We start from the raw sequence: 23,357 nt of genomic DNA on the forward strand, positions 1-23,357 counted from the left end.
TCAATAGAGTGGTCTTTTGCTTGATAGTATAGGACCCTTGCTGAACATTGTTTTGATGGCATCCTTATAGTAGAGTGGTGATGTGGAACCCCCCACAAGAAGGTTGTATCTTTGGAGTGGTCTCGTGCCAACTGCGCAGTTCTCCTATTCTGGCGTGAATGTGGGCGGCGATAGCTCATCCCCACATCCACCCAGTCTATTGATTTAGTTTGTTCTGGGATAGAATAATGGGCGGCGACAGCTCATCCCCACATCTACCCAGTCTATTGATTCAACATGGGTCAAAACCCTTAACAACTTAGCCTTGGATGACCCCAAAGACAAAGCAGCCACTACCCTAGCAAAGGAACTAAAATTCTTCGGCTTCACACAAAGGGTGACCAACCCTACACACTGCAAAGGTCGCACTCTCGACTGGGTGGCTGATCACAACTGCTTCATCACCATCACCACCAACTCAGCCTACCCCTGGACTAACCACAACTGCATACAATTCACCATCCCAACCACACACGCCACCAAACCTCTCACCTACGCCCCTCCGGCCCAAGTCAGAAGCTCAAAAAAACTAACCAAAGAAAACCTTAGCCCCTTCCTCGAAATCCCCAAACTCAGACCCCCTCTCTCCAGCGACCCCAGCACTCTCGGCAACATCTACACTGCAACTCTGACCAGAGCTCTGAACGCCATAGCCCCAATTGAAAATAAGAAAGAAAGAAAGTCCATGCATACCAACTCCTGGTTCACGGAAGACCTTCAGGCCTTACGATCCAGCAAATGTATTGCCCCAACTAACTGGCAATCCACCCCCAATGACTCCACCAAATCAGAATTCAAAAACATCTCCAAACAATACAAACACGACATATTTCTGGCCAAATCCAATTCATTCAACGCACGGATCGCCAAGGCCAACTCCCAGCTCAAAGAAATGTTCACCATCTTCCAGGACCTCATTACTTCCACCACTAGCCCAGAAGAGATCATCAAAGACAAAGAATGGTGCTCTAGCATCCAGGCTGCCTTACTAAGTAAAATCAAACTCCTCCAAAAGAAAATACAAGTGCAGTTCCTGGCTCTGCCTATACCTAACCAACCTTTCCAGCCAAGCCCCCCCACCAGTCTGAACACACCTTCTCCTTCCGTGACGTTACAGAAAAAGAAGTCTGTAATCTTCTCTTACACCTCAAGCCTTCCACATGGAAAGCAGACATCTGCCCTCCAGCCATTATATAAGACTGTGCCAATTCCCTAGCCCCTCTACTTAAGGCATTCATTAATGCCCCATTCTCTACAGGTATTGTTCCTTCCAGCCTTAAAGAAGCCTGGGTACGACCACTTCTAAAAAGAAAAGACCCTTGACCCTTCATCTCCCAACAACTACCGACCCATCACTACCTTCCCCTTCCTCCTCAAAATCCTGGACAAAGCAGCCCACAACCAGATACAGCACTTCCTAGAAACAAACACCACCTTGGGTAAAAGGCAATCTGATTTCCGTTAAGGTCACGGTACTGAAACAGCGTTCCTTGACCTCAAAAACAAAATAACCTCCATCATGGGTAAGGGCAAACCTGCCTTCCTCCTTCTCCTAGACCTTTCGACCGCCTTCAATCCTGTGGATCACAAAACCCTAACCACACATCTCTCACAGCCAGCTCATTTCTCTAACAAGGCCTCCTCGTGGATCACATCCTTCCTGGAGGGAAGAGCTATGAAGGTGTTCTCAGTTCAAGCTAACGCAGACCCCTCCACCATCCACTGCGGAGTCCCCCAAGGCTCCTGCACCACCCCCACACTCTACAACCTAGTCACCAAACCACTTTTTGATAAACTTAACTCCCTCGGCATAGCATACACAAACTATGCAGACGATACGCAAGTACCTCTGCCCTTCTCAGGATCATATGACCAGGACACTGCAGCCCTTATATGGATATATTCCACCATTCAAGCCTGGATGGCTGCCATCAGATTATGCTTGAACGAGGACAAAACGGAAATCATCATCATGGGCCCTAAAGAAATACTAGCTAAACTCAACTAACAATACTGCAACTTCTCCATTGATAACTCCACTCCTCCTCAGTTAAAACACTAGGGGTCTACCTAGACTCCACTCTATCCATGACCAGGCAAGTCAGCGCCATCGCCTCTGCATCGGCACTTACCACCAAACTCATAAACGCAGTCTCACCTTTCCTATCCAACCAGAACTGCCTATCCATAGCCAGAGGCACAATAGCGGCCAAACTAGATTACTGCAATGTCCTCCTGGCAGGTACTCCAGTCAAAAACCTCAACCGTCTCCAAACGGTCCAAAACAATGCACTCAGAGCAGCCCTCAGAATCCCTAAAAGAGACCACATATCGCAGGCCAGACGAGATGCCCACTGGCTTCCTGTAAGAGAAAGGATCACTTTCAAGACCCTCTCCCTCACACATAAATGCATTCACCTCTCAGCCCCGTCGTATCTCTCAGACACCATTACTAGAGATACATCATCTCGCCCCAAGAGAAGCAACCAAGCCAATAAGCTACGCGTCCCACTCATCCACAGAGCCAAAGCGGGGAGTATTGACTTTCCACACATTGCTCCGGAACTCTAGAACTCCCTCCCCAACACTCTCAGAGCCAAAACCTCCCTCCCAGCATTTTGAAAAACTTTCAAAACCACCTTATTCACTTAAACCTGCCCTCTGATAACATGTTACTAAGTCTGTAACTTAAGTCTGTTTTTTTCACATGTAATGTGTCTGTATTATGTAACGAAGTTCAATGTCTGTAACAGCGCCACGATGCCCCCGGGCCAATGCGCGCTTTATAAATACTAATTAATAAATAAATAACGACAGCGTTCCTGTCTGGTGTGCCCCTGCTGGACATCTGGAGGGCTGCTACTTGGAGATCCACACATACCTTCACGAGATTCTACTGCGTCGACAGGGATTTCAGAAAGGAGTCCAGGGTCGGCCAAGCAGTGCTACATAACCTGTTTGTTTGAAGAGGAGCCTGGTCCGGAGGTAAGAGTAATTTCTTCTGTTGAGCCTTGCCACCTTCCGTGGTTGTATATTGATGTACTGCTATGTATTCGTTATTCATGAGCATGTGAATCCATGCCAGACTTCATGCTGGAGAAGGAACAAGTTACTTACGTGTAACTGTTGTTCTCCAGCATGGGTCTGGCACGGATTCACATTCAAACCCTCCCTCATAGCCCTCTGCGGCTCTTCTTGTTCATGCTGCCACTTTACGTGCTACCAAATCTGCAGATGGCTGCCAGAGGAATGGCTCAGGGAGAGGGCAGTCATTGGCTGGGCGCGTTATGACCCAGAGCTCAGTGATTGGTTTATAGGAGAAACACAGTTGGTAAGTGAAAGTGAAACTGTTTTTTCTTTTACCGAGGATTCACATTTCTTTGATTCCTCCTTGGGTTGTGCTCTAAGGCCCCAAATGTCATGAATAGCTGTAAATATCTAAGGACCTGGATGCTCATGGCAGCACTGATCAAGGAAGATCTTGGTAGAGCTTACCCTATGAGAGGATACCTCATGAGGAATACTAAGACATATGTCACCAGATTGAGATCAACCTTACAGAAACGCTTTATTTCCTTAGGGCTGCTGTTCTGCCTGCCAATGGAGCTTGTGGTCTGCCACCTTCTGGGGACCCCCAGGGTATATCCATGGACGGAAATGTTTGCAGTCTTTCTCTAGATAATGTCTACACATATTCTTCACTAAATGTGGTCTTGAAAATGTTATAAAATATGAGGGCTAGAAAATAACTGTCAATTTTCAGATGACAACCAAACACCCTCAGATAAGTTCCTATGTTCCCGCAAGGCTTCCCTTATTCCTGGAAGGAACGTGGAACCTTCCCTAACCTTATGGATTGTTGCAGTCATTCAGGGTATGTACACTTTGCCATGGCTGTACTGGCTATTTTAAACATTTACATGGGTTCTGTTTTGTGTTGTGCTTCTCACGGAAACGACGGGCAATATTCATGAGCATGTGAATCCATGCCAGACCCATGCTGGAAAACAACAGTTACAAGTAAGTAACTTGTTCCTTCTTCATTCTCCTAATACCAATACAGAAGCTACATTCTAGCTGTGTGAAAATACTGTGGTATGGTATGATAAGTCATTTATAACATGCCTGTACACAAGTGTTTCTATGCGCAAGGTGAGACAAAGGGAGGACAAAAAGAGCGATCTTACTAGGCCTTGTGTCATTCAGATCATGCAAGTGCAGGGGGAAAGGAAATGTGCCCGGGGCTGTGGGGGAGGGAGAGTGCAAGAAGCAAAGCTCAAGTAAGTGCTGTTGGGGTGGCCGGATCTAATTAAGTGCAAGGAGGCAGAGGATTGTAGGGTTGCAGATACAGTGCCTAGTGCGCGGTAGGCCCAGAGGCACTGCATGGGGCTACTGGTCGTGAAGGAGCCGGGTCCTCATAAGGTTCAGAGGGAGGCCAGGTAACCAGTTAGTGCAGCAGACAAGAACGTCAGCAGGGGAGAGAGAGAGAAAGCAGAAGTGAAAAGGAAGGTCTTCAGTTGATTCCGGAACCTGGGACTAAGAACACCTGGATTGGGACCATTGCTGGATATTGGATGCACTTAGATTTAAAACAAATGCTGGGTGTAAATCCAAGTTTTCCAATATACTGAAATATAGGGGCACTAGCAAACACAGTACAGTACAGTACAGTACAGTACAGTAGTGCAAGCTTTTATTGTTACAGGGCCATTAACAACAAGGGTATAAAACACAGGACCACTACCAACCAACATATGGGGATTACAGGGATACCAATGACAAACGTATTGCTTACAGGACCATTAATGCCTCTTATACATTTATTAAGGGCAGCTATGGACCAAGTGTTGCAGGGGAGAAAGGAGTAAAACAAGGCAGACTCAATAATCCTTCGAACTGACAAAGGACAATTACAATCCTCCCAATTCCATATCCTTTCCCCATCCATGCGGCAGACTTCACGTATTATTTATATGAAAGGCCTGGCAATCCAAAGAATTCTAATGGAATAAACATTGTAGGTGATGCATTCCAAAACCAATAATACAAATTTTGTGCGATTCATAATAAAAGACAGCATTGTTAAGTGTTTTTCTTAACATGGGGTCCAACATTCTAGATGTTCAGCCCTATGAATGTATCCCCATCACCTCCATAATGGAGGCTAAGCCAAAAGAGAATCACTAAGCATAGTGTTATTTAAAAAAAATACTTTAAGGAGCTGTATTTCCGATTTACATTATGAAAGCTCGCTTTTAGGGATGCCTCTACGTAGTGTGAATGCAACAATGTAAAATTGAATTGCTCCTATTTTTTACAGTGTTAATTGGGATGATGTGTTTTCTAGGTGAGGAATAGTCTAAATCTTGACCTGCCCCACCAAACTTCTCTCGAGTCTCAGAGTGAACAGATGCCTCTTAATGTCCCTGTTACTGAGACACTCCAGGTAAGTAGCACAATCAAGATGATTTTCTTTTAATTTAAAAAAGATTGCAAGTTTTTTTTAAATAGCTTTGTGATATTTATGTATTACTTTTTAAAATCAATAATTTAAGGCTATTCGCTACTTGCACTGACATTAACTCCATCTTGTTTCTGGTGAGAACTGGCATTAGTCACATGTCATTTTATTGTCATGTTCTACACATTTTTTATTTTTTCTTCTTTCTGCTCATGCTACTGCTCCATGTTGATATGCTTTTCTAACCCTTTTTCATATTTTGCATTCATACAATTTTTAAAGTACATTTTTGACAGCGCTGAAGTGCAATGTACTATTTGGTTCAATCATCCCTGTATACAATCTCCATATGTGGGCCCAGGACGCGTGAAGGATTTTGGTTACACTACACGTCACGTTAGAGATAGTGTTACAGTCACGCCGGTGTTGACGTCCCTTTTCCACATTCGAAAGAAAGATGCAATACTCTGCGATTACCACTAATTGTCAGTCTATATGCACAGCATGCAGATCTAAGCCGATGCAATTATCAGAAATATGATTACTGTGAGTAATGTATATTGTATTGGTTATACTTTTGGTAAAGTATCCTCTTCCATCTCACCACCTCTTGGTCTATGGGTGTTGTGACGAATCACAGGAATTAGTCCCTTCTCCACAAGGGGGAGTCCACGCCCCCCTGTGAGGATAGGGAGGTGAGTCCGCTCTGCAATACCCTCCCTAGGGGTAATGGCAAGCAGGCCATCATCGGGAGAGACTCCCACTTTGGGGACAAGGACTCCAGTTCTCAGGAGGAACTCCCTAGAAGACCCTTCAAGAAAACACAAGTACATCTTCCTGATGACAAAACATCTGAAGAACTGGTTCAAATGTGTTACTGCCAATCTGAAATAGAAAACTTCCTTTTAAAAGCCCATTCTAATGGGATGAAGAAGAGGCCCTATGGAGGCAAAGAGAAACAAGTAGAGAAGGAGAAGAAGGAATGGCTTCTTACGCAGGGGAAGCCCTCCAGCTATATCATCCCTGAGAGGGGAGGAGCCTGGGAAGTGTTAAGACAGCCAGCAAAATTCAAAAGGGAACACATACTGACTACGAGCAGATGAGGCAAGACATGCAGCTTCCTGCAGTTATGCAGAGCCCTGATCTGTTAGACGGGCTACGGTCGGTAGCAAGAAACACAGCAGCAAAGAAATTGGATGCATGACATCCCGAGGAAATGAGAGAGAGACACTGGGCCTCACCACAAGTATGGCGGTAGCCATGCCGGTAAAACCGGCAGGCTGCCGCCGGACTTTCACATTTTACCGGCACCTGGCTTGCTGGATTACCGGGGCAAAACAGCCCCGGCGGTCCGGAAAGTCAGGCGCCGGTAAAATGGAATTCCCCATTCCCATTGAGTCCCATTGGACTCAATGGAAATGGGGAGCAGGGAAGCACCGGCACCGTTAATAACAGTGCCGGTGCTTCTGTCCACATAAGGAAACTCAAGAGAAGCAATATAAATCCAAGACCCCTCTAAATTAACTGTATGAACTGGTACAAGTGATTGGTAGAGACTATTTTAAGATCATCCATTGAAGAGTTCCTGAAAGACAAGTTAAGAAACCGGAGGAGAAGGGAGGAATTTTCCTGTCTTTAAGTTGTTAAGAATTGTGGTAGGGTCAGATAGGTTAGAGTTGGACATCTTCATTTATAGACATTCACTGACAATCACCTTAGTTCGTTTTGTTAGATAGCAAATCCATTTAGAATAGGGAAAGATGGGCTTTATCCTTATTCTTGAATAAAATCACGAGTAGAATGTCTAATCGGAGTCTGTGTCCTTCTTCTGACCTTGCACAGTGTGTTTACGTGACCAATGAGGTCAGCAAAGGTCTTGGTCAAAACAAAAACCAACTGTCTGTGGAAGGAATAACAACATCTGATACTCGGTTCTCAGTGGCAGTGCGTGCCCGCCTGCTTATTCATTGACTTTTTGTAGGGTTTTAGACCCTTAAATCATACATTGATGTGACCATTTAGTTACATTTGAGCATCACCCCCTGACTGAGCATTCTTTATCCTTGACTACACAATCTGGACTACTTCTTCAGCTTGTACTACGATTTATACTACATGGCATATTCTATTTTCTTCGGGTGAGTCACACCACTAGAGATAGGTATAAGGTGCCCAGTAGTGATCGACCCATGTGACATCCTTGCCATGCTTAGCATGAGGCTAAGCCTTGTTCTGATTTCTGATGCTCCATTTTATTTCTGTGCAGGGTGTAACCTTGTTCAGAGCTGCAGCACATTCTTAAGGTCTGTGTCATTTATGTGCCAACCATTCATGGGTTTCAGCAGCTCTCTTCATTATACAACATTCATGGCTGTGGTTCTTTCCCTTTAAAGACCAGCTGCACTCTTAGATGAAGTAACAGAAAATATTCATTCAGCACTCGCAGGTCCCTCAGAGAAAACCACCTTGCAAGTGATAAGGGAATGGATCTGTTAAGATGGATTTCTAAAATCAGCCCCGGGGGGAGAAGTTTGAGAGGCCACCCTATTATGGTGAACAGAGGAGACCCTGAGATGTTAGCCAACCCCATCAGGGCAAGGTTGCAGGGTCCCAAAGCATAGTCGCAGGATGGGTGTGAGAGTGGTCTAGAGCTACAATGAGTCCACCTGTAGGAGAAACAGAAAAGCATTTGATTAATTAACCAGTGAAACCCAGGTAAGTACTTGTATGCATTAGAAATAAAAAGAACACTTAAAGATAATCATAAAACAGCTTTCCTAACTCTTATAAAGTCCAACCCTTAGATGGTTTGGGGTTGTGCCCAAAGCTCACTAGTTCCAAAGTAGATACTTTCCAGGTAGGTTTATGAAGAGATTTGCAGTGCCACTGGTTATGATTAACAAGAGTCAAACAGTTATTTAAAGTTCAGGTAAATAGTCACTCAATCCAAGTCCTAGGACGGGATCCTTGACCAAGCCTCCATCAAACAAAGCCAGGAAAGAGGGATTTAGCTACAGGACTTTACTCCCATGTAACCCTATGGAGAACAGGGTTTGGGACAGAAACAGATAGGGATTCCGATTCTTCCAGAGACCATTGCTGGCATTCCAGAATATGTTGGGGGTGCTTGGTCCATTTGAAGAAATCCTAGGGGTCGCTGGTGCAGAGGTCACTTTCGGTGTCAGGATTTCGTTTTGGTTGGTCGCGGTGCACAAGAATCTGTTCCAGCCAGCTTCCAGTAGAACAACCAAATGAGGAAAGATAAAGACTTCTGTGGGACAGACCACCTCAGGACACCTAATGGGATTGAAGGAGTGTTGCAACGGGAAACTCCACTGTCAGGGGACGGCAGGTGATCTTTAGGGGACGAACACAGGAGCAGCCCCAGCACAGCTTCCGTTCATTCAAGAAGGCTTAAAATGCAGGTGCAGGTGTCTTGTTCCATAACCTGAAGATCCCCCAAGTTCCAAGGATGTACTAGGAAGGATGACGGCTGCAGCGCGGTAGCCCAGCTGTGAGTGCACTAGTTGGTCCAGGGACACTTCATAGACACGTATCCTAGAGCAGCGGTTGAGACTGGTTGTTCCACCAGTCCAGAGGGCAAAGCACCAACAAGGGTCTTTTTGAGATTAGGCAGAGGAGCAGGGCACTAACGAGACAGGAATGGGGTTGATGCTGGTAAGCTGCAGAGGCCATCTTTGGGGTTATCATTGGGCTGTTCTTCTTCATGGGGGAGTTGACTCCATTGATGATTTGCCAAATAGCTGCAGGAGCCCTTGTATTATCGAAGATGTGTGCTTGGAGCATGCCCATACCCACCAATGGTAAGGATCTGCAGCATTCAAACAGCCAGGGGGCTATCCTATGTTGGATAGGCACTGGCCACAAAATCCGCCCAGCAACAGACATTCAGGCACCAGGGATGTGGATTGGGATTAGCATTCCCAGGCCCTTCCTCTGGCCACACGCAGTAAGTTCGCCTTAGCCCGTGAAAGCCACAGCGTTCCCTCGGAAAGGAATTTCCAAATAAGGCATTTCCTGACCTGAGAAGGCAGGAAGAAGGCCAAAACACAACGCAGCCAAAGAACAAGTGAAAAGCTGTGTGGCATGGCCATCTAAGGGTGGCAGACACTTTTTGTAGCCATTCTATACAAGCATAATCTTAAAATTCATATAATTAATAGCTCCAACTTGGATAACTGCGAAGGATTAACTGTGAAACTTAAAATAAATCCTGTTTCCTCTATTACCCTTATGCTTCTTTATCGCCCCCCCAAGAACCACCCTTTTGTTTGAAGAACAATTATTGGCCATCATAGGAAAGTTATCCAAGGACTCCACACCTGTTGTCATTCTTGGTGACATTAATTTTTGGTACAACAATCCTGTAGACAAAGATTCTCATAATGTCGCTGGAATCAATTGGCTCCCAGCAATAGATCCAACTCACAGTGGCATAAATACTTTAGATTGGATTGTCACAAAGAATCAAGAAGTAAATGTCTCGTCCAAAATGGATTGCATTTGGTCGGATCACTACCTTGTAAACTTTGAGTGCCTGACACATCCTCCTCAGGTAGATCTGTTATCTAAGAAAAAACCTCTTAAAACCTGGCTCAACCAATAAAATGCGACCCATGATGCATTTTAGGAGCTGGTAACCCCACTTCTTCCCTCACTCCAGAAGCACTCCTCCCTTGATGATTTTACTCATCTATTCAGGACAGCTACAAACTCTGCGTTTGACTCGTTGGCCCCACTTAAATCGGCCAAAATTAATAAATCCACTAACCAAAATAAATGGTTTTCAGAGGACATTGTGGCTGCCAGACAAACTAAACGTAAAGCGGAACGACACTGGAGAAAAGCCCCTTCAGTTGAAACAATGCTCAGATATAAACAAGCTGTTAAACACTACAAAGAATGCCAAAGCTAAACATTTCAACACAAGCATTCATCAAGCAAAGTACCATTCTAAAGAAATCTTCACTATTTTACAGGAACTAAAAAGTGCCCCAGTCAATAGCCAGGAACAAGAAAGTAATGCTTGGTGTCAAGCAATTCATGAAGCCTTCACCAGCAATACCGAAAAACATCAACTGGCTATCAAGGAGCAACTAAGGATCTTCTCTAATGATGGTACGATACCAGAGCTACGCCCCATTCTACTCCTTCTCCCCCTGAAAATTTTACCTTCAAAAAGATCTCAGAGACAGAGGTTCTTGAAATCATTCATAAACTTAGGCCCTTCTCTTGTAAAAGAGATATATTTCCGGCTAAATTATTCAAGGATTTCGCAGAGACCTTAGCCCCCTTGGTTGTTCACTTTGTAAACCAGTCCTTTGCTGAGTCCTATGTGCCAAGTAATATCAAAGAGGCATGGATCGCCCCACTTATTAAAAAGGACAATCTTGATCTCTCAGTTCCAAGTAATTTTAGGCCCATCACGAATGTGCCTTTCTTGTTGAAGATAATAGATAAGATTTCTTATCAACAATATCAACAATTTGTAAACGAAAATGACATCCTTGCCGAAGAGCAATCAGGATTCCATGCCAATCACGGCACTGAGACAGCTCTCTTGGATTTACAGACAAATATTGCATCTATTATTGAAAATGGCAACCCAGCACTATTTATTTTGTTAGATCTCTCCTCTGCGTTTGATCAGATTGATCACAACCTACTTGCCGAAATACTGATAACAGTTGGTATATGCTCCCCTGCCGCAGCAGATTGGTTTAAATCCTTCTGGGCCGAGAATGGCAGCCATTGTCAAGGGGGACTTTACCTCCCTACAAACTCTGCTGCTATGCGGTGTCCTGCAGTGGTCCTGTTTATCACCCCTTCTATTTAAATTTTCTCCAAGCTATTATGCGACATGCTACGAACCGCGGGTGTCAGGTTTACAAAATATGCTGATGACATCCAGCTGGTTGTCTCATTGTCAAGAGATTACGAAAAAGATGCTCAGAGAGTCGGAGGGGTGTTTTCAGCCATACAAAAGTGGATGTCTTCAAACTCCCTGTCCCTCAATGAAACTAAGACAGAACACATGATAATGGGTACTCCCCAGAGACTAAAAAACTCAAGGATCTATTCCAAAGCTTCAAAATTAACAATAGCATTATCATGGTGTCTGATTGTGTAAAAACACTGGGCATTCTCCTAGATTCACATCTGTCCTTTAAAAGGCATGCTTCATATCTTAAATCTACATGCACCTTCTTCTCCAGCCTTCTCTGGCAAATACACTTATCTAAGCCCAATCTCGCTGTAATTGCTGGGGCTATAATAAATTCTAAACTGGAGTATTCCAACAGTCTTTTAATGGGCACCGCAAAATCTAACGTAAGAAAAATGCAAACCATCCAAAATGGTGTGGTTAGAGCAGTTAATGGGCTTAGCCGACATTCTACAATCTCTACCGCTAGAAGGAACCTTCATTGGCTCCCAGGTGTACAAAGAATTAAGTTTAAGAGCACAGTGATGATCTTTAAATGTCTTACGGGTGCTGCACCAAAGTATCTTGCTAGAAAAGTAACAAAATCCCCCTTCAGGAGAAACTTGTTCTCTAATACAAACCAAGACCTGCTGCAACCTTGTCAACTTTTAAAAAGAACGGTTAACACTGACTTTAACTTCTGGGCACCAACACTCTGGAACTCCCTTCCTCTGTCAATAAAAAACTGTATCTATCAACCTGTTTAAAAAGCAGTTAAAGACTTGGCTATTTGCTGCAGGTGTAGAGTAAGTCTCCACCCTCCTTGCCCTGCTTTTCTGGTTTTCAACCTCCTTTTTACTTCTTCTCTGTGTTCATTTTCTGTGTTTCTGTCTCTGTGAGCGCTTCAAGGCCTAAGGGCGATTTAGCACTATACAAAAATTTACATAGATAGATCGATAGATTCACAGTAAATGCAAAAGTGGCAGGTAAAATGCCACAAAAATGGTACAAAATATCGCTACTGCCACTAGCTTGTCTTAGGCACATTTCCAATGTAGCCAAAATGCCATTATGTAAAATGTTATAAGGATACAAAATATCCTACCTGCACTACACTGCAAGGTGTTGTGTGCAGTTTTAACAATACAAGAATTCACAAAGTGAGACATAGGGCCTCATTACAAGTCCGGCGGTAACCGTGCTGGTAAAACCGACAGGTTGCCGCCAGACTTGTACATTTTACCGGCAGCTGGCTTGACTGAACCACCGGGCAATTACAACCCTGGCGGTCCGGGAAGTCAGACGCCGGTAAAATGTTGTTCCCCATTCCCATATAGTCCAATAGGACTCTATGGGAGTGGGGAACAAGGAAGCACCAGCACTGCCAAGTCAGACCTGCCAAGCGCAGTAACTCCGGCAGGCAGACCCGTAGTGTGCCGATCCGGTAAGCCTACTGGCACCGTTGTTACGGGACCGACACACTTGTAATAAGGCCTTTAGTCTCTCAGTACTGATAGCCCTAGGGACTTAACAGTTTTCCCATAAGAATGAGCAAATCGGCAAGGGAAGTAAAGCAGAAGGCTTTTCTTCTGTTAGGCAGAATCATATGCAGTACCGTTTGGGAAACCACACACAATTAAGACTACAAGTGTAAGTACAATTTCACCTTTGGTACAAGCCTGTACTACACAGTAAAGTGGTAGCGATGGCTGAGCAGCCAGACTTATCTCAAGAGTAAAGTAAGCAGTACAAGAGTTTGCACAATGGACAACAATTACTATGATTCAAGCAAACACTGATTCAAGGTTTCTGAGTAAAAGAATATACATTAATTTACACCATCAGTTATACAACAGTTCACTATCATAAAGCAGCAGAAAATGTCATGGTCATGAAGTCAGGGGCACAGGCATGCAGGGATCGCATGCACAGGAGACCTGGGTGGGCACTGTCCTGAGGCCTTTGGTGCCAGGCCCATGACCAAAAGTAAACAAGAACATCCATTTAACATCAAAAAACTTTTATTATGGACATAGCACTTCAGATGCATTAACCTTGAACATTCCATCCATTAAGCACTTCATATGCATTAACCTTGAACATTCCATCCATTAAGTGCTTCAGATGCATTAAACTTGGAACATTCCATCCATTAAGCAGCCCCTAGTGTATTATTGGGTGTGGCTGCTAATGGATTCACAGCTATATAAGCTGCCCTGATCCTCAAGACAGACGCTTTGCGTTATTCTGCACTTACCAGCAGCGTAACGCTCACCGTCGCCTGAGGTCAGACCTGCTTACCTTTGAAGACCCTTCTTCCTGGACATCCTGCTTCCTGCCAGCATACTTACCAATTGGGGGAAGCTGTTCTTACCTGTACATCTTTTCGGCGAACCGAGCATTCATCTTTACACTTTCCGGAACGCGGAAATCTTCATCTTGGCACCGCAGCACGACATGCTCCATTGTCGACAGCAGTGCCTGCAAGGAAAAACAGAAGACAAGGTTAGACATCGAAAAAACAGTCAGTTTAAGGTCACGCTTCGCCATACTTCACGCTTTTCCTTAAAACATAACTTACCTGCTGTTAAACGTTGCGGTAGCATCAATCTTCCATCTAGCCGCGTCTCGAGTCTCACAGCTGCATTGAGGCCGCATTTCCATCTAAGGGAAGAAAACAGAAGAGAGACTTTATTGCAGGCATAAAGAGCAACATATAACGACATTAAACAGAATGATCAGAATCACAAGAGCTGAAGAGACACTTACCAATCATAAGGAGAAGCATAGTCGCAGCTGGACTGGGCTAATCCTTATCAGGGATTGGTGAAGGAACTAGATCCCATTCAACGTGCCTCTGCCAGAAGTAGCAGGATGGAGAGCTTACCTTCCATAATTCACAGGAGAGCTTTATGGGCCGGCGTATGCTCACAGAAACCGTACTTTGGGGAGAAGGGATCGAGAGGTACAACAATCACAGATTGGCGCACTCACATACTCTTATCTCCAGGCAGGAGCAGTATCACCACATACCACCACTCACAGCTTTCCTACTGAGGGATAGCCCTGAAGGGGGGGGGGGTGATTCAAGTTCAGGGAGGGCTGCAACCATGCCCCAAAGCCTCCGCAGAGGCCAGGTGAGCGTAACAGAAAATCACAGTCTGAATATACTACAACACCCAATAAATTCTGGACAAGTTAAGCTCAAAATGAAGTGTGAAGAAAATGGCACTCCAGCAATTTAAATGGGAGAAAAGACAAGGTTATTCACAATCAACAGCACCAACAAGTTATAGGCAGGGCAATCTAGAAAAGGCTACTAGAACTAGGATTCAAGTCAATAGGTCTGGGCCAATGTGAATGGTTCAGAGTCTTTGCAGTGGATCACACAGTTCAAAGTAGTTTGTGGTTAAGTCTTTGCCAAGAGTTCAAAACGTAGTTTGTCGGAGGAAAAGTTATTTAAAGGAGAAGAGAAGGACAAGCCTTCCGAGAGATGGAAGATTTCAAGCACTTTCACTGCGGTCAGACAGAAAGAATGACCGAGTTTGCACAGTACCTTAAAAGAAGAAGAATGCTGTAGCTGAGGCAGTTGTTCTTGGCAGTTCCTGCAGGCTCACGGTTCCTGAAGCTTCAGTTCGTGGTGACAAGAAGGAGGACGGCTGGAGGTTCCTGCACTGCCCAGGGATGAAACCAGCAGCGGAGCAAAATGACAAATAAAAGGTGAGCTCCTTAAAACCCAAACTGGTTCTCTTTGCACTGGCTATCCGATCTAATGCAGTGATGCACAGCAAATTCGACCAGGAGAGGGAGGCCAGCATTTGCTGTTTGTCGAGCTGGTTGGTCCCACCAAGCTCAAGGGAAGAAGATTCCTTGCAGATCTTCTCTGTCGAAGTTTCGGGTGATTTGGACCTGCAGCAGGGCTTCACCGGGATGTCCAGGAGTTGTAGCAGTCGTCTTCCTTTAGCTTCTCTTTGGTTCTCTCGATCCAGTGGCGACTCTGCCTTCCAGTCCCAGAGAATGGCTTTTTATGCACCAAATCCCACATTCACACAGCCTGGCTGTCAATCACGCAGCAGGGTGGCTGTCCTGGTAGGACAGCCACCTAGCCAATTAAACAAGAGTGTGACTTGGGTCTACAAGGAGACCCTGTGCAGGGCCCCCAAACCCCTCCCTCACACCCTGCCCACCCAGACACTCAGGTGCATAATGAGGGCAGAAGCCCGCCAAATGACGGCGAACAAAGGAATCAAACCTGGTTTGGCGCGCAGAGTAAAACACTAGAAAGACCATTACAAAAGGATATGGTGAAATAACTCGACCGGAACCAAGTTAAAATAAATGTGGATTAGCGGGTTTGAGTTTGAGGCTGCCACCATAGCCTCTAACGGTACCGAGGCTATTTTCATAGTCCACTGGAGAATGAAAATGGTAGATACCACTACCACAGCCAAATCTTAGAGAAAGGGTAACATAATAATGTTCCATGAGAATCAGACAGAAGGGGATAACTATTAACCCTTCCAGTACTCTATTGGAAGATAGGGTCTACTGGGTCTGTACATTTAAAAAGACTAGTAAAGTCAATGGCAACTTTACATGTTCTGGGAGACAGTAGTCAGTCCCAGAAAATGAAAGATGATGCCTATGGGGTGGGTGAGACTCCGTAGCCCATGAGCAAAAAATGTACAGCACACAGCAAAACACATGTAAGAATGGGAAAAAAGGTTCACACTCTTACCAGGCATAGAAATTAAATCCTAGAAATCCAGCAAAGCTGCTGAGGGACTCAACAGGTAAGGGAAATTAGCCATTCTGGAGAATTCTCCCTAACACTCACCCCCCAGACTAAGGGACAGGAGGATTTAATACACTCCTGGATGAATCTCTTCACTCTAGTCGGTCAAACATTCTAAAGAGACCATCATTTTGGTGGTGTCATCCTGACCTGTTCTCAATGGTGAAATCAAACCCTTGCAGGCAGATTGACCATCTTAGTAGTTTTGGGTTTTCCCCTTTCATTTGCATCAACCATCTCAAGGGTTGGTGGTCTGTCTGAATCATCAAAGTAGATCCATACAAGTATGATCTAAACTTCTTCGGAGACCACACAATAGCAAAGCATTCACGCTCAATGGTTGCCCACCTTGTTTCTGGTTCCTTCAGCTTCCTTCTGATGAAGCAAATGGGGTGCTCCCTACCTTTCTCATCCAGTTGACTAAGGACTGCACCTATACCTGTATTGGACGCATCTGTCTGCACATTGAAGGGTTGGTGATAATCAGGAGCTCTTAGGACTGGAGCTTGAAAAAGGGATTTCTTCATGTTTTCAAAGGCTTGAGTGCACTCCTCATTCCATCTGTCCCTTTTAGGGAATTTTGGAGAGGAGACCACATTCTAGGGACGTGCTATGGTCCCATAGTTCTCTATGAAGTTTCTGTAGTACCCAGTGAGACCTAGGAAGGCTCTCACCTGGGTTTGAGTAGTAGGGGTGGCCCAGTTTTGTATAGCTTGTACTTTGCTAGGCAATGGCCTTATTTCACCTCCTCCTACCTCATGACCAAGGTAGACCACTTTGCTCTGACCAATTTGACATTTACTTGCCTTTATGGTCAGATGGGCCTGCTCAAGAGCCTGCAATACATATCCTAAGTGGTCAACATGTTCTTTCCAAGTAGGGCTGAACACTGCAATGTCATCCAAGTATGCCATGCATAAGTCCTCCATCCCATTCAGAACTTGATTAAACATCCATTGGAATGTAGCGGGTGCATTCTTTACTCTAAAAGGCATAACTTATAACTCATAACATAAATTGAAATTGAAGTCCTTGCAACTCAGCCCGAACGCCCAGCTCACCCTAGTGCTTTGAGTTCCACCGCAGCAAACTGACTCCCAGCCGCTCTGCGGCACGCGATAATTAGCTCATTTATTGAACACGTAAATAGACCGCTGCACCAGCCATTTCAATTGGCTAGGATGCTTACTGGGACTTCATTTCCCAGAAGCACCAGCGCTTCTCTTATAGGAACGTCAGGCCCTTCAGCGCCGGCATCTCTGGGCCAAGCTGGTCTTGCACGGGTCTTGCGCTGGTCCTCGCCATCCACAGCGTCTGGCGCAGAAAACGCTGCCAGGAAACAATGAGGCACGAAATCACATAAATTCCATTCAAATATGGGCTTTCCCTCTTTGAACATCCTGCTCTTAGAGCAACAGAAAGTTCATTGCTTAAACAAAGCCATGATAGCGACGTGTCTCGCCCAGGACAATAATGCCAACCAAAACAGAAACGAGGAACTTGCAATTAAAAGACAACACAAATAAATAAGACCCTCTGCGACTCAGTTGCCAGCTACACCATCTACAACAAAACATACTACTGAACTAAAAATGTGTCTACTCAATAAACGCTCGCTCAACAAACACGCTCAATGTATCCATGACAGGATCATTGAGGAAGATATAGACATCTTCTATGTCACAGAAACCTGGCTCTCAGAGCCTATAGGTCCAACTTGTGACATCGCCGTCCCTGATGGGTATGTAATTCACGGGCACTAACAGGGAAACCGGAAAAGGAGGGGGAGTAGCAGTAATTGCTAGAAGCTCCATTGCACTCTTCCAAGGTAAATCATTGTGCAGTGGCTGCGAAATAATTCACCTTAAGCACCTACCAACTGAAAACAATTGCCTTAATCTGATAGTGGTTTACAGACCACCATCTCCCACCCCTGATTTCAACGAAAATTTCACTCGCCTCCTAAATCTCCTGAAAGGACCCAACTGCGCCACATTAGCGGTCAGAGATCTTAATAGATGGTACAGCAATCAGGCAGACAAAGACGCCATCAATTTAGAAAGCTCACTACAAAACATAGATTACAACATCACTAACAGAGAACCGACAATGAAAAATGGACATCATCTGGATTGGATAATTACCAACAACCTTGAGACACACGACTACCAAACCGAACCCTGTATCTGGTCAGACCATTACAGTATCACTTTTCAGGTCTCTCTCCCCTCACTTAAGGAGAAAAACCCCAACCCTCCTATAAAAATCATGCAAAGGAACTTCAAAAACATTAAGAAAGAACAACTTGAATCCTGTATAAAAGACTTTACCACCAGTATTGAAGAAGAGGACTCTTGTGACACCATGATGAGTACCCTCCTTGACCATCTAAAAAAGCTAGTAGATCAAAATGCTCCCTTACAGACCTTTAGAACCAAAAGCAAATTGCAAGAATGGTTCTCTAAATAACTATCCCAGTTAAAAAGAGCCAAAAGAAAACTGGAAAACGCATGGAAAAAAACCCACAGCAGAAAATAGGGACAAATGGAAAACCACAGAAACGTGCTACAAGAAAGAAGTAATAGAGGCCAAAAAGCAGTACTTCAATAAACAAATCTTGGCAGCAGACAATGTGTCAAGTAAACTATTCAACATCTTGAAGTCCTTAGACAAACCCCTTGCCATCTCGCCACCTTTCTCACACTCGCAACAGGAATGCGATGACACCCAGAAAGCATTTTTTGCGAAACTAGAAAAGGCTAGAGACAAAATCACAAAAGCCCAAATAAGCAAACCTAGAACCATAAAAATACCGGCAAAAAAGCCTCTTGAAAACATACAAACTTTCAACTTCTCGTATATCACTGCAGAAGAGATGAAAAAAACACTTGCCTCTATGAAACCAACATCCTGCGCGGAAAACATCTTACCAGCCAAAATAATTCTCGAACACCCAAATATTTTCACCCCTACACTTGCTAAAATTGTTAATACCTCTTTCAGGGACCAGTTAGTCCCTCAGTCCATAAAAAAGGTCACTGTAATCCCTTGATTAAAAAAAACCAGGCATGGATCCGAGAGATCCAGGCAACCTAAGACGAATCACAAACTTTAATTTATTGCTCAAAATCATGGACAAGGTAGCTACTGCTCAATTACAGGCACACACTGAGGCCTCAGACTCACTTAACCCACAACAGTCAGGGTTTAGACCAGCACACAGTACAGAATCAGCTATGCTGTACTTACAGACAAAGATGCTCAGCATCATGGACAGGGGAAAAACAGGACTTCTTATCCTGTTGGATCTCAGCGCTGCATTCGAACTACTAGACCACAATCTGCTTGAAGTAGCACTAGGTAAAACGGCAAATTGCTCACCGGCGGCAAAGACATGGATAATGTCTTTCCTAAAGAACAGGACCTCTCGAGTCCATTGGGGAGATACATTCTCAAAGGAAAGGGAGTATCTCTGCGGGGTCCCAGAGGGAGCCAGCATATCACCACTACTTTTCAACCTCTACATCAGATTTCTATGCTATGTAATAAATCATGCAGATGCGGACGATACGCAGCTGGTGTTGGAACTTAGTGGGGACCATAAAACTGAAAACGATAATCTTCTCAGAATATATATCATCATCGAGCAATGGATGGACTCCAATTGGATGTGCCTGAACGGCAACAAAACCGAGTTGATGGTCTTTGGATCAACCCAAGCCAGAAACTCCCTAACCCCAGACTATGCAAACTTTAAGATTGAAGACACAAACATCAAAGTACTTGAGAAGGTGAAAACCCTAGGTATGATGATGGAAGCATCCCTAGGAGCTGAAGCTCAGGCTCAGTACATCAAAAAACATGCAATTACTATCTGCAACTCCTTAAAGCCATTAGACCCTATCTTTCAGAGAACAACTGTGCCACAGTGGCCAGAGCAACCATCCTATCCCGATTAGACAACGGGAATGCATTAATGGTAGGAGCTTACAAAAAAAGCCTACAGGCATATCAGATCATCCAAAACAATGCGGTTAGGATAATCAACGGTAAATCAAAATCTGACCACATCAGCAACTCTAGGAAGGAGCTACACTGGCTTAAAGTGGAAAGCAGAACCCACTTCAAGGCTCTTACAATAGCTCATAGATGCATCCATGGGAAAGCCCCACGCTACCTGAAAACCAAAATACGGTCTTATGCTCCAAGCCGTACCCTAAGATCTATGGATCAAAATAGGATCACAGTAGCACCACACAAACGCAAGCTGGGCCTGGATAAATCCTTTCCTGTAATCACAGCAGGTACCTGGAATAATATGCCAGTCAACATAAGGAAAGAACCCAACTACTTGCGCTTTCGTAAGCTAGTGAAAACCTACCTTTTCGACTGATAACGCCACCTATGACTCACTGATCTTGAGATATCTCTAGTTGAATTGTCCCGTCACATATACGTTCTGTCTTTCGTGTCCTTGTTTCTGCGCCCCGATACTCGCGAGTTACCGGCGCATTACAAATAAATAAATAAAAATAAAATAAATGTCCTTAAACTGATAGAGGCCTGCTGGGGTCGAAAATGCAGTTTCCTTCTTGGCATGGTCTGTCAGGGCTTTGCCAATAGCCTGACGTAAGATCAAATGTACTGAGGTACTTGGCTGCACCAAGTCTATCCACCAGTTCATCTGTCCTTGGTAAAGGATGGGCATCAGTCTTTGTGACTGCATTTAGAGCTCTATAGTCCACACAGAATCTCAACTCTTGGATCCTGCCTTTGATACTAGAACAACTGGACTAGACCATGGACTTGTAGATGGCTCTATAACCCCAACATCAAGCATTGACCTCACTTTTATGTGGGTCCTTACATGGTCGCATTCTGTAATCTCTGCTTTTCACAGGTAAACAGTCACCAGTTAGAATCTCATGCTGGTCCCAAGGGGTCAAGCCTGGTGATAGTGAAAACAGGGAGGCAAACTGATTTAACAGAAACTTGCACACCTCCTGTTGTTCAGATATGATATGATATGGCATTTGTAACGCGCCTATACACAAGTGTTTCGAGGCGTGACAAGGCAGGGGAGGGAACACGGGGAGACAGATAATGATCCTACTAGGCCAGGTGTCATTCAGATCACGCAAGTGCAAGGGTAGAGGGGAAAGGAAAGTGCAAAGGGGAAAGGGAGAGGGGAAAGTGCAGTACAGAGTTAATAGCATACAGGATAAATAACAAGGGCCAGCTGGTGGCAAGTGCGAGGTAAGTACAGACTTAGTGTCAGATTAGAAGAGAGATTAACTCCTTCTATTTTCTCATCTAAAGGCTGTCCTCAGAGTAGGTCAGATAGAGGTTCACTCTCCTCCTCCTCTTGAGCTGAAGCTAGAAGCAAAGCTCCCACTTCTGGTCTCGAGACATAGGCTTTCAAACGGTTGGTCTGAAAGACTCTGGGAGCCTCCTTAGGTCTGCCTAAGTCCACTAGATAGTTCACCTCTCCAAGTTTTCCCACAACCTTGAAGGGTCCTATCCACTTGTCCTGCAAGGCCCTCTGCCTTGCTTGCACCATAACTACCACAAGCTGGTCTTGAGTGAACTCAGCCATGTTGGCCTTCTGGTCATGCCGATGTTTGACCAGAGCCTGACCTGCTTTCAAGTTATCATTAGCTTCTGCCATCATGTGTGACATTCTCCTCCGGAGACCTATCACATAGTCAGTCACTCTGACTGGCTTGGGTGAAGGAGCACTCTCCAACTCCTCCTTAATCAGGGCCAAAGGACCTCTGACTGGATGGCCCTAAAGATATTCAAAGGGACTATATCCAACTCCCTCCTGAAGGACTTATCTATAAGCAAAGAGAAGGCATGGCAGTAGAAGGTCACACTTTCTTTTAAGGGGTTCTTCTAAAGCACATATCATGCTCTTCATAGTATGATTAAACCTTTCAACCAGTCCATTAGTTTGTAGATGGTAGGCTGTAAAGAACTTGTAAGTGACACCACAGTTTTTCCACATGGCTTGCATGTAGTGGGACATAAAATTGGACCCCCTGTCGGATATCACTTCCTTAGGAAACCCTACTCTGGTATAAATACCAAGTAGAGCCTTAGCCACAGCCTGAGCAGTAACAGTTCTCATAAGTATCGCCGCAGGATATCTAGTAGCATGGTCTACTACAACCAGCATAAACCTGTTTTCTGAAGATGTGGGATGGTCAAGGGGACCAACAATGTCGATTCCCACCCTCTCAAAAGGAACTCCCATCACTGGGAGAGGCACCAAGGGTGCCACATTCTTGGCTCCACTCTTGCCAGAAGTTTGACAAGTGTGACAGCTCCTACAGAATTTGTCAACTTGTGAACCCATCTTAGGCCAGTAGAAGTATAAAGACAGCCTTTCCTTGGTGTTTTTGAAACTCAAGTATCTCATGGGCCAACTGGAGTCTGTTTTCTAGGGGCACTACAAGTCTTTTGCAGTCCCCAGGGATAGACTGTCGGTTCACTGTAGAAGAGGCCATCTTCCCAATGCAACCTGTGCTTCCCGGCTCTTGCCCATCGAGCTGAGAAGCTGCCTTAGCCGAAGTGCTTCAATAGTAGGACACTCCCTTTGTCCTCTGCTGAAGTCTGCCCTGTTGTGTCCACCTTCTGCCAGTAAAGACTGCAGCTCGGGATGGTCAGCAGGATCCAGATCTCCAACTAGAGTAAGGTCCTCTTCCAGATCTGATTCTTCAGTAGCTGGATCAACCACACAGGGTTGTACCTCACACTCAGCCTCAGCTGGTGGAGGAGTCACAGGCGTGACTTTGGACAATCTTGGGGCTGTCCTGGTTGGTAGCACAGGGGTGCTATCTACTTTCTTCTGGGAGGTTTTAGGTTTCCCCTTTGCCTCTTTCTTTTTTGAAATAGCAGTTAGTAAGTCCTGTGGAGTGGGGTGATAGTTTCCTGTATCAAGTCCCCTGGAGAGCCTCTCAAGGTCCTCTCTCTTGCAGGCCTAGTGAGCTCCTGTTTCCTTTTACTGGGAGGCCTGGGGGTACTAGACACAACTCCAAGAGTTTTCAGGTCATTACCCAACAGGACTCTCCCAGGCACTTCACTCTGCACACTAACAGGTATTATGACAGGCATGG

The 23,357-nt window shown here is 44.9% G+C and overlaps 1 protein-coding gene across 2 annotated transcripts in view; it reads left to right on the forward strand.

Annotated features, from left to right (window-relative positions):
• The window catches only part of RIPK2 (receptor interacting serine/threonine kinase 2), a 610,101-nt gene that overhangs the window by 430,834 nt on the left and 155,910 nt on the right, over positions 1 to 23,357 (forward strand). For both annotated transcript variants that reach the window (XM_069621311.1, XM_069621312.1), the window contains one exon: positions 5,387 to 5,485. In XM_069621311.1, coding sequence (XP_069477412.1) covers positions 5,387 to 5,485 — 99 coding nt within the window. The remainder of the gene's footprint in view (positions 1 to 5,386; positions 5,486 to 23,357) is intronic.

Source organism: Ambystoma mexicanum, chromosome 5q, assembly GCF_040938575.1.
Source record: "Ambystoma mexicanum isolate Mex_15411 chromosome 5q, UKY_AmexF1_1, whole genome shotgun sequence".
Lineage (NCBI taxonomy): Eukaryota > Metazoa > Chordata > Amphibia > Caudata > Ambystomatidae > Ambystoma > Ambystoma mexicanum.